Source organism: Zalophus californianus, chromosome 12 (genome assembly GCF_009762305.2).
Source record: "Zalophus californianus isolate mZalCal1 chromosome 12, mZalCal1.pri.v2, whole genome shotgun sequence".
Lineage (NCBI taxonomy): Eukaryota > Metazoa > Chordata > Mammalia > Carnivora > Otariidae > Zalophus > Zalophus californianus.
In genome coordinates, this window is record NC_045606.1 from 60,910,104 (window position 1) to 60,930,237 (window position 20,134).

A 20,134-nucleotide genomic window follows, 5' to 3' on the forward strand; every position below is an offset into this window, starting at 1 on the left:
CAACCCCATGAGTAATAGTAACCCATTTTACAGAAGAGGAAACTGAGGCACAAAGAGATTACCCTACTTGTCAAAATCTATAAAAATGAGAAGGGGTAGAGCCAGGATTCAAATCCAGGAGGTCTGGCTTCAGGTTGCATGTTCTTAACCCCTTGCTATCAAGCAGTGGGACACAGGAACGAGGGACACTTGGGGAAACGGGACTGTGTCGCCGGTCTTGAGCTGTGGCTGCCTGCAGGAGCACCATGTGAGATCTCTCAGTGTCTGACTGGAATCTGCCCAGACACTTCAGAGAACCAATGTCTGATGTCCACAAGTGCGGGCTCCCCCCCGCCGGGAACGCAGGAAGATCAGAGAATGCTCATACCTACCTTTCTTGAAATCCCAGCGTGACAGTCAGTCCTAGCTCCTAAGCCACCACTGCCAGGCAGCCCACCCTCAACCTCCAGCCAGGAGGAACCCCTCCCACCTGAGAACTCCAGAGCCCTTTGTCAGACTCTGCTTTGCCCCATGAGTGTGAATGTGACCTCCCCCACTTGCTTACAAATTCTGAATGATCCGTGGCTTGGGGGTGATTTGTACTGGGGTTTTCTGCTCTCTGGCTAGTGGGTTGTCTGTGGGTTTTTCTTTTGGGTTGCTGTTAGATATATACTACAGAGCTAATTAAATAGCTCCCAGAGCACAGAGTCACAGAGCTGGAGGGGGAAACTTAGATTGCTTCTGGAAACAGTGAGTTCTGAAATAATTAAGTTACTCAAAAAACCCACCTCTGTTGAGCTGACAGTGAGTTCAAAGCAATGGGATTATTAAGGGAGCACTTGCTGAGGAGCAGAAACAATGGGGGAGAGTCTATTAGGTTAATTGTTTTTGAATTTGGTGCTCTGAGCTCAGAGGTTTTTCAGATTAAGGGCTATTATTGGCCTGTGGCTGCCCCCCTGGCCCTGGTGGGAGTCGAGGCAATCCTGACCCCAAAGTGAGGACCCCAGCCGCTTGCCTTTCACCGTGGCACCGACATCCACTCGTGGGTTTTCTCCTTCCTCAGGGCTGTTTTACTACAGAAAGGTTGTGTGTTAAGAGAATTTTGATGCATAGGGTTAGTGATGTTACTGAACTAAAGACAGAGTGTGGGGTGAGTCAAAGGGACCCATGTAAAAGTATCTGGGGACGGCTGGTCCTTTTGTAAAATGAACACTCCCTTACTGATTGGGGTTTAAGGTCCCTCTCAACAGCCTGTCTGAGGGAAGATCCAGGCTCTGGTTCAAAGGGCAGAACATTCATCTTCTAGGGATGTGTTCAGAGATGTTATCCAGCTTTCCTGAAGTTCAGTGCTAAGCCCCTTCCTCCAGGAAGGCCTCTTTGATTGCTCCCATCTCACAGATTTCTCTCTCCTGAGTCCCCCACTCCATCCCACCCGAGTCCTAATAGTCTGGGCCTCACACTTCATCCCTCGCTCATAACCTGGCCTGAGTTGTTTAGGTGTGTGAGTCTGGTCCCACTGATCGGTGTGGGGCTAACCAAGGACAGAAACTCAGAATACTTTCCAAAGTATGATATCTCATGATGGTACTAACCATGGGGTGGGCTGGAGGATGAGAGGGAGTCAGGGTAGAGATGCTGCCAATCTGAGACCTTTCTGGTCCCTCATGTCAGTGCCCCTCGGGGGGTACCAAATTTTATGACTTCTGTCTCCTGGCTTTCTTTTTCTGGAATCCACCCCTCTCCTGCCATCACTCTACATGGCACTTGATGTTTGCCCTAACAGGCCTGGCACATAGCCAGCTCTATGCTGAACCCCGCCTTGAAACGCCCTCCTCACTCTCACCCATGGCTCACCGACAAACCCCTTCCTATCTTCTGAACCATAGCGCAAGCGCCATCTCCTCCCACAGGCTTCCCCAGCACTCCAGGTGTTTAAGCAATCTCTTCTTTTTTTTTCCTCCAAATGCCTCCTCTAGGCCTTGCCATCTCTTGAAACACGGGCCTTCACATTTGACTGTCCTTGAGCCACACCAACACATCCATGTGGTGTCACAATCCAGTACAAACCCACCCACACCCCCACCTCCACCCCACACACGTCCTACATTAGTGAGGATGGTTTCACAAAGCAAAATTCCTCTTGACCACAGCTATGATATTTTTCTTCCTATTCTATTCTAATGAATTCTCTTTATTTTATATACAAATGCTAGTCATGACTCAGTAATTTGACTTCGCCATCCACTATTGTGCTCTGACCCATAGTTTGAAAACCAAAAATCTATTTTAGAGCATTTGCCATTATTCACTATGGGTTTCATCTTTTTGGACCTGATCCTTTTTTCTTTGCTACTGAACTTAAGCTCCCTGGGGACAGACAGGTAGGCAGAGACCATATGGGAATCTCTGGATCCCCCGCAGGAATAAGCCATCACATACGTATGGGCTGCATCAAACCAACTCGGATGTGCCAACACCTTGGAAAGCAGGGTCTGAGATATGGGGTGTGGAGGAAGGGGCCTTCCCTCTGGGGGCCCAGTCGTGCCTGGAGATGTAGTTCTGGTGACAGACTCCAGGTACCAGAGGCCTGGAAGACAGATATGCCCAGCTCTTCGGGAAGCTGGCTAATGAGGACGCTGTGCCCTCAAGCACAGCTTAGGACAGGAGAGAGTAAGAGAGAGGAGTCCCCCCAACCTGGGAACCATGGGAGGATGGGCACGGAGAGTCTGAGGGCAGGTGGCCAGACTGGGATCGCAGGGCTGGATGCGGTGAGGGGGGTGCCTGTTGCCACAGCAACCCAAGTGCCCCTGCCGAAGATCGATGCTGATGGTGTGCAGCGTGGTCTGCCAGGGGCATTAGGGTCTGGAGGATGCAAGCAGGATCCTCTCTTGCCGGGCTCTGTGGCCTGGGAATCCTGGTCCCCGTTCCCTGCAGTGTGCCAGGTCTCTTCCCCCTAAGTGCCCCTGGCCTGTCAAAAGCCCCATTACCGTGGCCTTTTCCTCTTTCAGATGCTAACCCCTTTCTGATGAGAGTTCTTGGTGCAGGCAGTCACCTAAGTGGTTCAGAAGCTTGGCTGCGAGAAGAGGGGGGCTGCTTTCCTGGCTGTAGATTTGTCTCTGGCTGGCTAGCGAAGTGACCTTAGCCAAGTCCCTGCCCTCTTGGCCTCAGTGTCTCCTCTCAGTTAATGCGATGTACATCGTTGCTCAAAGATGCTGTTGGCATCTCAGGGAGGTCAGGTCTCTGTTGTGTAGGACTTTTCAACCCGCCGAATGCCAGTACTACCATCGAGCTACGTAACAACTCCAAACATCCCTGTATCACTTTCAAGTGCTCCCTACGTTGGCCCTTCTATGTCTGATGGTCTAACTGACAAGGCAGGGGAGACAGGGACCGTGAGGGACCATTTTTGGGTGGCAGTTGTGGGGGAGGGAGTGTAAGAGACAGGTGGGGCACAGAGAGTGAGTGGTGGAGGGGCAGCAACATGGTCATTGGATGTCTGGGAAAACAATGACATGAAGTTAGGGCAGGGCGCCTGGGTGGCTCAGTTGGTGAAGCAACTGCCTTCGGCTCAGGTCATGATCCTGGAGTCCCGGGATCGAGTCCCGCATCGGGCTCCCTGCTCAGCGGGGGTCTGCTTCTCCCTCTGACCCTCCCCCCTCTCATGTGCTCTCTCTCATTCTCTCTCTCTCAAATAAATAAATAAAATCTTAAAAAAAAAAAGAAGTTAGGGCAAGAGGTGCTGGCAGGGAGGTGGGATGGGGCCAGAAGCCCTATTGACTGAAGGAATGAGGTCACCGTTAAGGACAGGAACTTTCAGCACTGTGGACAGCAGAACGCTACCTCTCCCCACTCCCCGCTGCCCACCAAAGCCTGTGGGCGACCTTGGAGAGCTCCTGAGACAGAGCCCTCCGGCCCTGCATTCCGCCCAGGAGAGAAGATTACACTGATTTGTGCTGCTCTTCGAGGCCCAGCTTCAGCCCTAGCTCCTCCAGGTGCTTCCATGGCTGCTCCAGCCCCCTGAGGGTTCCACTGCTCGCTGCTCCTAGCCCACCCTGGGGCAGGACTGTTCTCTTCTGCCACCTCAGGCGTCCAGGCTCTGCCAAGCTGCACAGCAAATGCCAAACAGTCACACCTGCAGGAGGCGCCTGGGTCTCCCACACAGGCCACAGGGAGGCTGAGCACCGCTGTCAGAACTGCTGCCGCCCAGAGTACCATCCCACACGGGGTAGGGGCTGTAGTCCAAAACAGCAAACCTGCAGTCAGGCGTCCTCCCGCTTCCAGGCAAGAAAGCCTCCCCTGTTCCCAGGAGAGCATCCTGGAAACTGAGTCAGCAGGCATCTTCCTGGGACTGTAAGAGGGGGAGTTAGGTTCTCCCTCATTTGGTCTAGAGGAACCCAAAGAGGGACAGTGACATGTTGGGGGGTCACCCAGCCACCATGTTCTAGAAGATGCAGGAACTTGCGCCACATCTGCAGTTGTCTTAGCCACTTCGTGTCCAGATCTCCAGGGCAGAAGATGCCTGAGGGGCCAGACACCCCACCCTCAGCCCCCTTACTGACTTTCCCTGGGAGGTGGGCTACTCCAGATATGGCCATGACCTTCCTGTCTGGCTTGAGGCCTTGCTGGGAAATCTTTGCCCTTCACCTTGGTCACCTTTCTTATCTTTTGTGGAAAAAAATCCCCACTGCCCGAACCAGGCAATGATGCTGCGGAGCATGCTTTTTGCCTCCAGTTAAGACACCATTTGGGAAAGTGCGGCACCGTCATGGTACTGACAGCATAGCTCCCCTGAGCTTCCCAAATGAGGAGCTTCTCCCAGAGTCGACACCCCTGCATCGCTTGGATGCCGTGCGGCTGATGAGGGCTGGCCTGCTTTGGGGCCCAGCTGGAACATTTCCTGTCTCGGTCTGATCACAGCCCATTGGTGGTGGGGGTGGCAGCTGGGGATGCTCCTCCAAGCTCTGAACCAGCCTGACCTAGGAGGAATGATGGGTTGAGAGACTGGGAGTCTGCCATCATCAACACAAACATCAGGTTGGGAAGGGCCTCCCCAGGGCCAGCTGCTTATGACATCTGGGATGAGAAGCAGGGAACTTCTATTCCATTTCTTCAGTGTTGTGTGGACACTGCTCTCAGGGTCCCAACAGTCCAGCTGGACCTCCGGAAACCCTCAGCTCCTTATTTCCAAAGGACTTTGCACTCATGATGCCTTTCCATCGTTGAGTAGGCATGGCAGGGGTAAATGTCTATACTTAGAGTAGACAGTGGGGAAACTGAGTCAGGGGGCACAGAGCCATTTAATGGAGCCCACACTGGGCCCATGAAACAGGGAAGAGGTGTGATTGGAATCCAGCTCATTGTGTGAGATCACTGGCCTCCCCAGGGTTGGTGCAAGTGGGAGGAGGCGCCTACCACCCAGGTCCAGCCTCTATTGTGCGGGGCTGCCTCCTTCCAGTCATCCCTAGCAATGCTCAATGGGCTTGTCGCCATGACGCCAGCCTGCGACCTGCACAGGGAAACAGGGAGGAGAAGGTGAACGGGGGACCCCTGAGGCAGAGACTGCTGTGGAGCAGAGGTACCTCAGGGTTTGGGGACCACGAGAATTCGTCAAGCTCACCCCCCAACTAATACAGAGAAACTGAGGTCCAAAGGGGAGAAAGACCTGCCCAAAGGTGAGATAAGCAGTCTATGGCCTGGTCAGAATTGGAACCAGCTTTCGACCATAGTTTCTGTGAAGTAATGTGGGGTGCAGACATCTTGGACTGGCAGAATCCTGTGTCCTCTCTTTACCTACACCAGCATTGCTCCGGAGGGCCAAAGCCCTGCTTCTCTCCGGAGGCCTTTGGGGATCAGACCCTCTGAGTGTAGACAGACTGCTCCCCCACAACACCATCCAGGGGCCACAGACTTGCAGTGGCTCTCAGAGACGACAGAGGCCACACACCACCCAGAACAAGGACAGCCATCTTGGCATGGACAGGACCCTCAAGGACACAAATGCTCCTTATTCTGGGCCTTTTTCTTTACTGCCCCTGCTGACAACACTCCAGCTCTTCCCGGGAACCCCAAGCAGCAGCCTTTCCCCAGTTGTGACGGGACCTCACAAGGACAGCATATTTTCTGTCCCCTCCACACAGATGAGGACACTGGGACGTAGACGAGGGGGACCTCGCTGTCAGTGAAACAGGGCACAGCCAGGACTTAGATCTGCCCTCCTGAATGTGGGCCCGGGTTCCTCCTGCTCTCCCTCACCCCAACCTCCACCCCTGCAGGTGTGTAACAAGAGCTCCCCGCCCAGGCTCTGGAGCACCTGGTTTCGGGTCGGTAGACTGCACTTGGGGCCCTCGGAGATGGTCCCTGAGAGTCACTGGGGGTGGGGCTTTGCTCTGGGGTTCCAGACTCTGCAGTGGTTGCTCGGGGCTAGGGGAGGTGGGCAGGAAAGGGTGCTCCATCTGTGACTTATACTGAGTAGGGGGGAGGAGAGGGGAAGGGCAAGGTTTAAGCTCTCAGCCAGCCTGCATTTAGATTTCAAAGGTACATCCTGAAAATCAAGCAGTGTCCCACCAGAATATTCCGTTCCTGCACCATGGGGCTATGGATAAACAGCTGGGAGCACTACCACCGGCAGAATTGAGGCCCATGGCCTGGACTGGCATTCAAAGCCTCCATGACCCCGTTCCCTCTACCCACGTCTCCTCTCCATCTGTTCCCACTCTCCCTTCCAGCTGGCACATCACTGGCCCAATTTTTCAAGGCCCTATCCAACAACATTTCCTTTGTGAAGTCTTCCCAGCTTACTTTCCCCTCCTTTTGGAATCGACCTCCTCCCGTGTGCTTCTATAATCTTGACTGTGCTATTTCACTTAAGAGCAATTATCAGAAAATTCTTTTCAGGAGTCTCTCTCTCACAGTGCCTGGGTGGCTCAGACGGTTAAGCACCTGACTCTTGTTTTCGGCTCAGGTCATGATCTCAGGGTTGTGAGATCAAGCCAGAGTGGAGCCTGCTTGGGATTCTCTCCCTCTGCCTTCTGCCCATTAGTGTGCTCTCTCTCTAAATAAATAAAGTCTTAAAAAAAAAGTCTCTCTCTCTCTCTCTCTCTCTCTCTCTAGAACAGGAACCCCTGGAAGGCTCTGGTCTTCCTCATGTTTGAAGAGCTCGTTTCTAGTAAGAGGAGGGCAATACTCTCACGAACCCAGGAAGAGGCAAGCCTGGGCCGGAAAAGGAGGGGTAAGCAGCTGGAGGTTTCCTGGGAAGAGAGGGAGGGAGATCAGGAGTGGTGGCACCTTTGGTCCTCTCTGAGATGAAGGGTCCTCAGGCAGGGGACAGCTGAGGCTCCACCGTCACGCTGCTCGGCCGCCTAGGCCTAGGCACGCAAGGCGGAAAAGCGCTAGGGCAAGGGCCAAGAGCTCTCAGAGCCGGCAGAGGCCATTCAGTGCCCTGGCTCTCTGTGGGACCCTGGGCAAGTGTCTTTTCCTTTCTGGGCCAGTCATTTTCTACCCCTAAGCGGCAGGGGAGGGGAGGGCTGCGCTCGCACAGAAGACCTTGCAGTGGAGAAACTCTGGAGCGTCTGGAGGGCCAGAGGGGCATCCACTCTGCTCTCTCTCTCTTCCCTCCTCCTCCTCTTTGCCAAACCCTCAGCGATGGCCAGGCATGTCCCACTTTCCCTCTCTCCCAGCACGAGAACCGTTCTCACACAGGGTTGACTTCCCCACCCCTGGGCCTCAGGGGTCAGGGTGTGAACAGGGCTCACTCAGGACTGAGAATGTAGCCCCGAGTTTCTAGAGTTACAGTTTCTACTTCCTCAACCCAGAGGGGAGGCTCTATTTGGAACCCTCCCTGAGGCTCATACCCTCATATGACACAAATGTGATGCCTCCACTGCTCCAAGACCTCAAGAACCACTCCCACCTCCTCCAGGAAGCTTTCCAGGAATGCTCCGGTGCCCACCAAGCCCTGACTGTTGGTTTGTGCGAGTCTGGTCTTGAAGCAGCCTGGGGTTCTCTGAGGGCAGGGCTCAGCCCTTCTTGTCACCGTGTCCCCTCAAGGCTGAAGAGGCGATTTCTACACAAGCAGGCTGACTCGATGGGAAGATGCCTCTGGCTGGAGACCACTCAGCTTATGTGTTTCCAACACAAGCCGTGCTTTGTCTCTAGAGTGGGGTTCTGGGAAGTAGGGACCGCCAGGCCGCCCCCTGGGCTTAGGTCAGGTGGGGTGTCTTTTTCTGCCCCCTTGTCCTGGCAGATGCCTCAGCACATGTGGGCCCGGCAGTTGCCAACCGGACACGGTGGGAGCCTGAGAGCACGAGACTGAGGCTGAGCTGCGCTGGGTTTAACAATTCCGCAGGGGGAAAATAAGCCCTGTGCAGGAGGGAGCAGGCCCCCCCTTTGCAGCCACAAGGGCCCCAGGACCAGGCAAAAGGAGGTGCTGGAGCAGGGAGGATAAAATGAGGGGTGGGAGGAGGCAGAGACAGAGGACGGAAGGAGAAGGGGGGAGGGGAAGGGAGAAATGGAGGGAGGAAGAGAGCTGCAGAGGGAGCCTGAAGGGAGGGAAGGAGGGAGAGAGAAAGCAGCGGAGATAAAAAACAAGAGAGAAACTGGAGAGACAGAGATATACACATAGAAAGAAACAGAGAGAAAATACATCCAAAGACAAAGACCAAGGCACACACAGAGAGACAGAGACAGAGGCAGGGAGACGCACGGACATGCACACATGGACATAGGCTCAGAGTCCGCACAGGACAGAGAGAGGTGGCAGGAAATGGAGTGTATTGCCTACTTTGGCCTAGTCCATTTCCTTTCTCCTTGCAGACAGAGAGACTGGGGCCCAGGAAGGGGATCAGACTTGCTCCAGCTGATACTGTGTATAGACATTATAATATATTTTGAACCTGCATCCCCTTTGGGCTTGGAGAGACCTGGGGGGAGGGAGAGGCCACCTCCTGGCCCAGAACTGAAATGCCAAGTCCTCATCTTCCAGGCCCCGCTGTAGCCAGAGCTGGAGTGGGTGACCTAGAGCCCCCCACTTTCTCCCGCCCCATGGGATGCACCTGCCCCCAGGGATTAGTGAGCTGGGGGTCCACAAAATGGTGACAGGGAGAAAGGCTTCCGGCGGCCACTGCAGGGAGCTTCGGCACCCTGGGAGGTTGGTGGCAGCAGGACTGTGGCCCAGCTGGTGGCCAGGTCTCACTCAGGGAGAGTGAAGTTCCCTCACTGGGCCCGCTCTGCCCTGAGCTCTTGGCTGGGGGCCCCAAATCTGGTTCTCCAGCCCACTTGGTGGTTCCACAAGCTCCTTGATATGCTTTCAACTAATCCCTTCTCTGTTTAAGCCAGCACAGTCACTTTCTGAGAGGCAGCAGAGCCCGAGTTGGAATCCTTACTCTGTTACAAGCTGTGTGACTTTCAGGAAGCCAGTTAACTTCTCTGTGCCTCCATATCCCCATGTGTAATATGAGGATAATCCTATGTCTCCATTAAAGTGTCAGCGTAAAGATTAATGAGTTAGCACAGGTCTAAGGACAGCCCAGGCACATGGAACCTGGGCCACAGAAGTGTGGGTGGTGGGGAGAACCTGGGGGGAACTGGGACACACAGATATTTAACTTGCTTCTGCAGGGACTAGCCTGTGTGGCAAAGGACAAGCCCCATCCTTTCCCGTGGCCGTGCTGCATCTGGACAGAGTCTCTGGGTGAGAATCATCAAGGCTCTGAACGGGCCTCCCCATCTAGCCACCTGTAGCAGGCCTCTAACCACACAACCGAACGCCTTGTCTCTAGCAGGAGGCGCTCTCCTGAGCTTTCTACTTCCAGCCGACTACGTTCTGGATGGACATTTGCACTCAGATGTCCCTCCAGCTCCTTAGGGACAACATTACCTCCACCTCTGCTCAGCATTTTCCTCGTGTCATCCCTGACTCTGCCCGTGCCCCCATCGCACCCCAGTCCCGTACATTCCAGGTGCCCCAGGTCTCCTGCACCCGTCCCTGCCTCGGCTCCCACAGCCCCATTTGACTGGGCCAGCTGCAGTGCCTCCTGACCCCTCCTCTTGTCTCCAGAGGCTGCGTGCCCCAAAGCTGAACTCCCTCCCGCCCGGACGGCAAAGCCCTCGGCAATGCCCTGCGTCACCTGACCAACATCCACCCGTCTGCTCCGGTCTGTTTCTTTCTCCTCCTGCCCAGGCTCTGTACGACACTCACCAGTCCGGAGGCACAAAGCATGGTTTCATCTCCTCCTGTATTACCTGTTCTACTTCCACCTGCTAAAATCAATCCCCCCTGTCCCCAAAAGTCCAGCTCTGGGGGCTAAGCCCTCCCCGATCCTCCAGGGTGGAGGCATGAGTCCTTCTTCTGTCCCTCTAAACTCTCCCCAAGAACTGTCTCTTTTGGAGGTGGTGTTGCCCCGTGCTTAAGAGTGACGGCTGTGGATTCCTCTGTCTGCCCTGGTGCCTCGGAGTGGACTCTAACTTTGAAAAGTCATTTCACGTCTCCGAGCCTCAGTTGTCCTGTCTGCAGTATGGGCATAAAGGCGGTACATATCTCGGGGGCATTCGGGAGGTGGGGACGAGTGGGAAGCTCTCTCTGTGGTAGCTAGAGCCGGAAAATGAGCCGCACTTGGTAGCTTTGCGGCAGATTCTCTGCGCTCGGCTGAGTGGAAGAAAGCTCCCGGGGACTAATGACTAAGCTGTCTTACCCGGGGAATGCCGGCCCTCTCAAGGATGAGGCTTCAGTGGGGGGCTGGGCTGCAGCATTGCAAAACTGGGCAAGAAGAGAAGCCAGACCCTTCTTCCTCTTCCCCAAGGCTTCCCATCGGAGCTGTTTTCCTCCCTGCATCCTTTGTAAAAGCAGAATCCCACTGAAAAGGCAAATGGGGCAAGAGGAAGCAGTGGCAAGGAGGCAGGGCAGGGGACGAATCAACGACTGCATTTCCATTGCCATTCCGGAGCCTCTCTGCTCTTCCCACCTCGGCTGGCCATGCTCCCGGCACCCCGTGCTCCTCTTCCCCAGCCGCTCCTGTGTGGCCAGCGCTTTGGGCCAAATGAAGAAAATTGCTCATCAGGTACCGGGAGCTAACTGGCACATTTGCCAACCTCCGTGGCGCCCTGACCTTTTCTCACCCTCTCACTTGATGTGACAGGAGAGGTCTGGTATGCGCTCCAGCACCTCCTTCGGGAAGTGTCCCCTGCCTTGCCTGTCCCCCTTCCCCCATCCTGCAGCCCCCCTGCTCTCCTCCGTCAGGGTATTTGTCACTCCGTATTCCTTTTGTCTGTTGCAGTTGTGAGCGAGGGCCTCAACGACAGTGCAGTGGCTGGAACATAGTAGCTGCTTAATAAACTGACTGAAAAAATACTGTGCTCAGCTCTGAAGAAGAGACCGAGGCCCTGCCCTTGGGGAGCTCCAGGCTGGTGGGGAGAACAGGAGACAGCCCAGGCTGAGGGAGGAACCAGAGCAGAGCTCCCTCAGCTCCATGGCTCCTGGGTTGAGATGCCTCATCACCTCACTTGGCCCTCTGTCCCCAGGCACAGTCTGAACGAGAGACCCTAGGATCCTGTGATCCAGCTCACGGGACCCTAAAAAGCACAGTTTTATAATCTCAGGACTGGGAAAGAGGATGAAAGTCATTCCTTCTGCTTGTACACCCCCTGGATCAGGGACCTCGCTTCTACCCAGAGAGGTTTGTTTTAATCATGGATGGGAAGCATGTCCTCAGATAATGCAGATATCTTCCTCAGCGCCTCTCCTACCTCTACCACCTGCTTCCATTAGGAGCACCTCTGCTGCTGGACTCCTCAGAGCACGGCTCCTCCCTGGGCCCACCAGAGCCCTTTGCTGGTGCAGACAAGGGAGTGCTGCTTAGCATCAGATGCAGGCACAGCTGTCTTGTTCTCTAACCATCTCTCTCAGCGGAGGCCTCAGTCCCTGAGAGTTTGGACACGTGTGTGTGTGCGTGTATGAGGTGATGAGGACCTGTGCTGCTGTTCAGACACAGACATGCAGAGAGAGGCTGCTAGATGTTTCCAGAATGAGGGGCTTCGGATAAGGAAGCCCTGAGGGTCTCAGGAGGACCTCTCTTCACTGGTGGGGTGGGGCTGGGGATGTGAGTGGCTGGTCAAGGTGGGCCAGTGATTTCTCCCACCATAGTCTTACAAGACCCTACCATGTGGCACCCATCGGACTTTCTACAGGGCATAGACTCTCCCCCCTCCCAACAGCCCCTGCTGAATTACCCCCCAGCAGCTTCTGCAGCCGCCTTCCCCAGAACGTCAAGCCAGCCAGTGATTTGCCAGGAGGAAGGAGGGCACAGGCTGTTCTCCCTGGGGGATGGGGGTGGTCCTGATTCAGACACCACGCATTACCTGGGCAGTAGGAGTAACGCTGCCCTGGAGCCCTGACTCACAGCACAGAGGGCCAGTCTGGGACATCCAGGTAGGGATGAGGTGCCACCCACACCCTCTGGCCCAGAAGTGCCTATTCTCTGCAGGGTCCCACTCAACACGAGTGCTCACCCCATCTTTCCTGACTCCTGCCCTCCTTCCGCTCTGGTAGAAAGAGTCTGATCCCTGCACTCACCCCGGAGTTTGGGAACCGAGCATATGCGGACACCGCCCCCCGCACCCCCGCCTCGTGCTGGTAGCATTGGCTAAACAATTCGGGCACCCAGAGTATACAATGTGTGAGAGAGATCTGCCCTCAAAAGGGAGCAAGTATTTCCTTTTTCCTTTTCTGGGCTCTGGGCAAATCACCGCCTTACTCAACTCTGAGGCTTCAGTAGGGTAGGGGACGCCGCCGGCCCTCAGCAGGTCTCCGACGCGGGGTCCGGGGCCGTGCCAGCCCCCTAAACCGCTCTTCCCGGCGTCGGGCGCAGAGCCCGCGGAGGAGGATGGGGGGGGGCACTCACGGGTCGTGTTGTACTTGACGCCGTTGAAGTACTCAGGACACGGCCTCTCCACCAGGGCTCCGGCCGCGCTCCGGGGCCAGCACGTCCCGATCTGGTCCAAGGTCGTGTTGCAGTAGGAGTAGGGACCTGGGAAACGGGAGACAGAAAGAGGGGCTCATTTGGGTTGCCGGGGGGGGGGGGGGCGGTGGCGCGGGGCGCTCGGGGCGCAGGGCCTGGGGCGCACTCAGCACACCGGGAAGGAACCCGCGCCGCCCGCTCCACTCGCCGCCGCCTACCCTCGGGGTCCAGGGGCAGCCCCCAGCCGTCCAAGAGCAGCTCTTCGGGCAGCGCCAGGCTGCAGTTGGCCTCCAGCAGGCTGTAGAGCAGCGCTGCGTCCATCGCGCCCGGGAGCCGCGCGCCGCGAGGGAGTGTGAGTGCGCGCCCGGCGTGGCTGCGAGGGACTGGGTGCCAGAGCGAGCCGTCTGGAGAGCGCGGGGGCCGGGCCCCTGCCCGCCCAGCCCCGACCTGCGGGGCAGCCTCGCCGCGCCGCACCAGACCACCCGGGGTTTGCCAAGTTGGGACCCTCGCGGAGAGGAGCTGCGGAGCGCGGAGAGCCGCGGGTCCACCCGCGCGGTCGCGGCCAATGGCGGCGCCAGGGGGCGGGGCCGGTGGCTCCAGTCCGCCGCGCCCAGCCTCCCGAGCCCCCAGCAACCCCGGGCCTCCTGGCCCTCGGGGCCCGGCCCCCCGGCACCCCCCGGAGTCCGCCTTCTCAGGCCCGGGCACGGTCCGGACGAGGGCGGCGGGGGAAACGAGGAGATGTGCCTAAGGTGCCGGAATGCGCCGTCTGAGCATCCGCAGGCCCCGGGGCTGCAAGGGGCAGCAAAGCGCGCCCACCGGCGCGCGGAGGAACTCACTGCAGCCTTCCTAACCGAGAGCCACAATTGGGCGGCCTGAGTGTCCTCTCCCTGAGGCGGGACACTGCAGACGGGAGGCAGAGGGAGTGGAGAGTCCGCGTGCAGATCTGTGCTTTAGAAAAGCCCCTGTGGCCTGTGGGAAGGAAATGGATTGGAGGGGCTTTGAGGGCAGCAGGGAGGCCACGGAAAAGTCTAGTGAGATCCAGTGGCCTGAATGGATGAACATTTGGACCAGGCCGTGGGGCTGGGATAGAGATGTATTTCGGAAGACAGCCTGCCCTGGGGAGGAGGGATTGGAGAGAGGAGTGGGTGAGTGGGTTCCCACGGGAGCCAGGAGGCCGGGATAACACCAGGTTCCCCCCACCCCCGCCCCGTGACTGGGGAGGGGATAGTGTTGTCATTTAATGGGAGGGGGAAGTCCAGGGGAGAAACTGGCTGAAATTATCTGGAGGACTTCAAATACCCCGGTCTTACTGCCCCTGAGAGCCAGAGAGAACAAAGTGAGAAGTGAGACTGTGTCTCTCTTCCTCTTGGCTTGGCCAGGGTCACCTAAAACTAGTTTCCATACCAGTGTGTGTGTGTGTGTGTGTGTGTGTGTGTGTGTGTGTGTGTGTGTGTGTGTGTGTGTGTAGGACCTAAAGACCTTTATATGGAATTTGCCCAGGTCCACTAGGACTGCCGGCTCCATAATTTGTGCCGGCCCCACTGTCCAAGTGCCCAGGTGGGCCAGCTGCTGAGTGGGAGGGTCTGGGCTCAAGAGACAAGACCTGGGCATGGTACCCCTCAACTCAGGCTGGGTTGTGGTCTTGCCTCTGTGTCTACTCTCCCAATTCTTGCCTTCTCTTTTGGGGCTGTTTCTCCAAGAGTGAAATGTTCTCTGAGGCCCCTCCCAGCCCTGAGAGTCTCTGGCTCTGAGTTTTGAGACACAAAGCCTGAGGAAGATGTACGTGTGTGTGAGTGTGTGTTGAGTGTTTCTATCTTTAGAGGGCAGGGGGAGCTGGGACCCAGTCCCCACTGGGCTGGAGGTCCCAGAGGAACTAGTCTTGTCCTCCCCGCTGCTGGCCTCCACTGGGAAGAAAGCTGCCAGAGCACCCTGAACTAGCACTATGCCCTAAGCAAAGAGAGGGGAAGAGGGGGACGGGGCTGCCTTTGTGTGCTCCAGTTCCACCAGCCTCCATATTAATGCTTCCGTCACTGCCACGGCAAAGCGTGAGAGCCAGAGAGCCCTGAGACCAGGGATGAGCACTGGCATCTCTCCAGGGCTCGCTGACAGGCAGGTACCAGGTGCAGGTCCGCCAGCCAGGTCTGTCTTCTACCTCTTGAATGGACCGTTAGAGCCCCTGGCTCAGGTCTGGGCAGCTGCAGAGGCAGTGACCCTTAGGTGTTCATAATAGCCTGTGCCAGGAGCAGGGGAGGATAGGTTGAGTCCCATCCCTAGCTTCTGACCTGAGTCCCCAACCCAACCCTAGGCCGAGTACTGTCCCTAGTCCCAGGCTGAGTCTTAGTCCACAGCGTCCCCCATAGGCTAGAATGTGGCTGGCATGGGCAGCCTATGTCTTCACCCAGGAGTAGTCTCATTCATGTGCAAAGGAGGGCCCTCCACACACCGATCACAGTCCAGGGGAAAAGAGAGAAATCAAACTAAGTTATTAAGGTGCTTATCACCAGAGCCACTGTGCAGGGGTAGTGACGAGAGGCCAATGACTTGTCACCTCCCATATAGCTTTCTGCAGAGTACGATGGCCTGGGAGACTTGGATGGCTCTTAACTGGGAGGGCCCATGTCCTAAAGATCCCTCTGGGAAGTGACTATCTCAGTGGCAGAACCAAAGCCTGTTCCGCATCTTGACTGGACAGACAGGGCCCACACACAGACCCACAGACCCAAGGTGCCCTGATTTCTAGGACACAGGGCCATTTCTTCATGGATCCTCTTATTATGAGCATAATTGTCTGTTATTCTAGATGTGGCAGAGAGGAAACTGAAGGTAGCAGCTTCGGAACAAGTTGATTTTATAGCTCGCTTGAGTGTTCGTCAATAGGTAAATGAGGAAGAAATTGTGGACAGATGCTGGGGTGTGTCAGGAGCAGCACGGGGTGAGGCAGGTGTCCCCAGCCCACCAGGGATGTCAGCTGTGGTGGCAGTGGACAGTGGTGGGCGAGCTTGGGCACACATCATTGTCCTTCAGCGCAGAGCCAGATAGGCATGCAGAGCATACCGGAAACACACACACACACACACACACACACACACACAGCGTCTCACTGTCACGTGTCTTCACAGCATCACACGCATTCTCTCATTCATCCCACCATCCATCAAATGTCAGCTGGAAAATAGGATTATTTATGGGGATAGAGTCGTCTCTGCCTCTCCGCGGGGCTGTGCTCGGTCAGACTGAATACACAAGGAGCAGGCAGATATGGGTCAAGGTTGTGAGGTTGACTGGGAGTTATCAGGGGGCTGCTGAGGGTGTGGAGTCTTGGGAGAAGCCAGAAGGTGCCCCACTCTTGCCTGGTGGCCCTGGAGACGGTGCCGCCAGGCCAAATACTCCTCCCCCCACACTCCACTCCACCTTGGCAAGGCGGGTATGGCCAAAGGGAGATGATATCTTCATGTCCAACCGCGGGACCAGGCAGGGCCCTCAGCAACCTTCCAATCCCGCATTCTCATTGACATACGGATGAAAGGAATTTCCTGCTCCAACCCCCAGGCCATCCTCATCTCTGCAGTAGTCAGACTGGGCTCCCTGTCTCTTCCACTAGGCAGATGAAATGATTTTTCTACAATTAAAATTATGGCATTCTTCCTTTAAGAGTGGCTCCCCATTGCCCTCAGGATGGAGCTCAGCCCTTAAGCACTGCAAAGAACACTCTTCCAGATTGTCTATCCTTCATGCTCTCCCTCCTGCTGAACTTCAGATGCTCTTTTGAACAACTTGTCTTTCCCTGGAGCCATTCTATACCTCTGCAGCTTTGCATGTGCTGTTCCCTCTGCTAGGAATGCCCTTACCGCTCTACACTCCAGGTAGCCTAGCCAACTCCCACTTGCCCTTCAAACATTCAGCTTGGCTTTCCCCTCCTTTGTCTTGTCTGCGTTGGGTGGCCCTCCTTGGTGCCTCCATCTCTTGGGGCTGGTCTATGTCACACAAAGGCTGTTGGTTTTTCTACTGTCTTCTCTACCAGCCCATGGCTCCCCGAGGGCAGGGCTGGTCATGTTCACTGACTGATTCCTGGCACCCATCAGAATGCTCCAGGCCTTGGCAGCAGCTCTGTCTTCCTGGCCAAGGCTCTCTTCCCATTTGACCAGCCCTGCGGTGTGTGTGTGTGTGTGTGTGTGTTGTGTGTGTGTGTGTGTGTGTGTGAGAGAGAGAGAGAGAGAGAGAGAGAGAGAGAGAGCATGCACATGTTGGATTGGGGAGTTATTTTATTTCAAGGGATCCCTGAATTCATTTGGACCCTTATATTGCCTGTGGACTGAATAAATAACATGCCTTAACGATCTATGCCCTATGGTGCCTCTGTGACAAACAAAACAGAAATAATCCATTTAAAGCCTGCCTGAAGTCTCTTGTGATTATGTGTGGCTTTCCTTTATTTGGACCTCAGAGGTATACAGTTTAACTGGTCATAGCCCTTGATTTATGACCACTTGTCATCATTAGCCCATACATGGCCTAAATTTATTTTATTTTAGTCTTTCCTTTACGGGAGTTCGGACGGAGTAGTAAATATAAGGAATCTATCACTGAATCCAAAACTAGATCATCGCCAATCACTTACATATTTATCTAAATACTCCTTCCCCAGAGGGAACATTCTCCTAAATATTTATCATTCCCTTGCTCATAGTTTTTCATTTTATCATATGTATGTCTAAACAATAGATTGTTTGGTTTTGCTTGTTTCTGAACTTACGTTAGTTATTAGGCATTTTCTCAATCAGTGGACACTTAAAATGAGGTCAGTTTCATGTGGGGACCTGAGAAATTATTCCTCAGGTCCAAGGGCATTCTAACTGCCTATGCATCCCCACTTCAGCGCATGGTGCATAAAGGATGATGTGTCCCCATGACTGCTGCTGGGCAGCATCATCAGTGATATGGTGGATGCATATTTACTGACATGGGGAAGTGTTCACCTTGAGTTATAAGAGGAAAAAACAGGTTACAAAATTGTGGACACAGGATCATCCCAGTTTTGTGAAAAAACAAAAAAGAAATAACATGAGGCTCTATAGATTGATAAACTCCTGGGGGATATAAACATTATAAACATTCCCAGGTTGTGGAATAATGAGCAATCACTGTCTTCTTCGATAGTTAAAAGTATTTTTTCCAAATCATATCAATGTAATGTATCTGATTTGCAAACAGATGAATGATATTATAAGTTAAGCAGGGGAGGGCTTATATTTGGGGAAGTTGAGTCCCTCCCCACTAAACTTAGAGGAGGGGAGGTGGGGTACCATCCCCCAGGGGTCATGGGGAAGGCGAGGGTCTGTGCCATGCACTGCAGGGCAGGGCAGGAAGCAGGCAGTCGGTCTGCTGATAAACCAGTGTTGCCACTGAGAGCAGAGAACTCTGGTGGAGGGAAGGTTGGGCTCTCCTGAAATGGGGGGCTTCCATTTCCTGGCTGATGGGTGCTTGACCCGGCCCAAGCTGGATGTTGCCATGATCTCTCATTCAAACTCCACAGTAAGCCTTTGAGGCCAACTTAGACCTATTTCTAACAGAGGAGGAGACTGAGGCTCAGCTGGTCTTCTGAGCTGAATTGTGTCCCCCTAAATCCTTATGTCTTAACCCTCAATACCTCAGAATGTGACCTTATTTGGGGATTAATAGGTAATGAAATTAAAATGAGGTCATCAGTGCCAGCCTTCATCCGATGTGATTGGGGTCCTTGTGAGAAAGAAGCCTAGGACACAGACGTGCACAGAGGGAAGACACGGGGCAGAAGGAGGCCATCTACAAGCCAAGGAGAGAGGCCTCAGAGGAAACCAACTCTACCAACACCTTGCTTTTGTATTCGTAGCCTCCAGGACTGAGAAAATACATTTCTGTTGTGAGAGCCTCCAGTGTGTGGTACTTCACGGCAGCCCCCAGCTAATGAACGCAGAGCTTAAGTGACTCCTCAGGGCCACACTGCTTCTAGGTGGAGGAGGTAAGATCGAGGCTTGAGTCTATCTGACCCCTGCACCTGAGCGCCCGACCACTCCACTGTCAGGAAAGCAGGCAACAAGGCTTTCCCCTCCGATACCTGACACAGGCTGCATTGGGTGCTGGATCCCACTACTGGAAGCACCCTGACCTCCTTGTGGCCTTGGCAGCAGCTCCAGGTCCCCGGGCACTCCCCAACCCTCGTCCTTCCCTGCTGCTCCTGTGGGTGCAGACCTGACAATGGCAGGACACTGGGCGGAGCCTGGGGACAGCTCTCCAGGGCCCACGTGAGCCCACGGCTGTTCTGTGGCGGCCCCGGCCTCTGAGTCCCCTGCTCGAAGACCCCGAGGGGTCAGAATTCAGGGCCCCGGCTGCTGCCTTGTAGGTCCTTACCGGGAGGTGACACCTGTAGTCACGGCAACTGGAGAATGCGGTTTATACCTTCTGCCGGTCTTGCTCAAGTTTATGAGCAGAGGGACACCCCCTCCTTTGGCTCTAGAATGCCAGCCCAGCCAGCTGGAGGTGGCATTATGATGCAGGGAGCCGGGAGCTGAGGGCCAAGGCCTTCTTCACTGGTCAAGGGCCTGAGCCCCAAATGGGGGAGGGGCCGGCCCCAGGACAGAGAATAGAGCCAGGACCGGAAGCCGGTCACCACTCACCACCCCACAGAGCTGGGGCTGGTCCAGGAGAGCTTCCTCCTCCCTCCTGGCCCCCAGGCGCGCCGCCCCCCCCAATCTCCCAGGGTCCACCCCTGGGCAGTGGCTGCGGGCTGCATACCTGAGACATTGGCCAGGGTCGTGAGTGCATGGCAGTACCGCTCCAGTAGGGCCCCCGGGGACTGGTCCACGGTCTCCCAGCTCGGCCGGGCAGCCTAGAGGACAAGAGGGATGCGGGGGCCGAGGTCAGGCCCTGGCTAGCCACTGCCAGCACCTGTGTGTTCCCCCTACCCTGTTCTGTCCCTCATCCCTCACCTCTCCTGCCTCTGCTGTATAGAAAGGGAAACTGAGGAGGCAAGTGCCTGGCCACACGGCAGGATGGCAGCCTGGCCAGGCGCGGAATGCTGACAAGCCTTAGGAATGGTCCAGTGCAGCTTGACCTCCAAGGCAGGAACCTGTGCTGTCCAGCCCCTGGCCCCCAAAGCTCTCCTCCTCAGGATGGGTGGGTGTCTATGCGCTGTTCGTTTATCTAACAGATATTTGTAGAATGCCTAC

The 20,134-nt window shown here is 55.5% G+C and overlaps 1 protein-coding gene across 2 annotated transcripts in view; it reads right to left on the minus strand.

Annotated features, from left to right (window-relative positions):
- Positions 1 to 20,134, minus strand: part of CRHR2 (corticotropin releasing hormone receptor 2) — a 46,157-nt gene that overhangs the window by 17,155 nt on the left and 8,868 nt on the right. For both annotated transcript variants that reach the window (XM_027574649.1, XM_027574648.1), the window contains exons 2-3: positions 19,701 to 19,794; positions 12,873 to 12,998 (exon numbers count right to left, since the gene is read on the minus strand). In XM_027574649.1, coding sequence (XP_027430450.1) covers positions 12,873 to 12,998; positions 19,701 to 19,794 — 220 coding nt within the window. The remainder of the gene's footprint in view (positions 1 to 12,872; positions 12,999 to 19,700; positions 19,795 to 20,134) is intronic.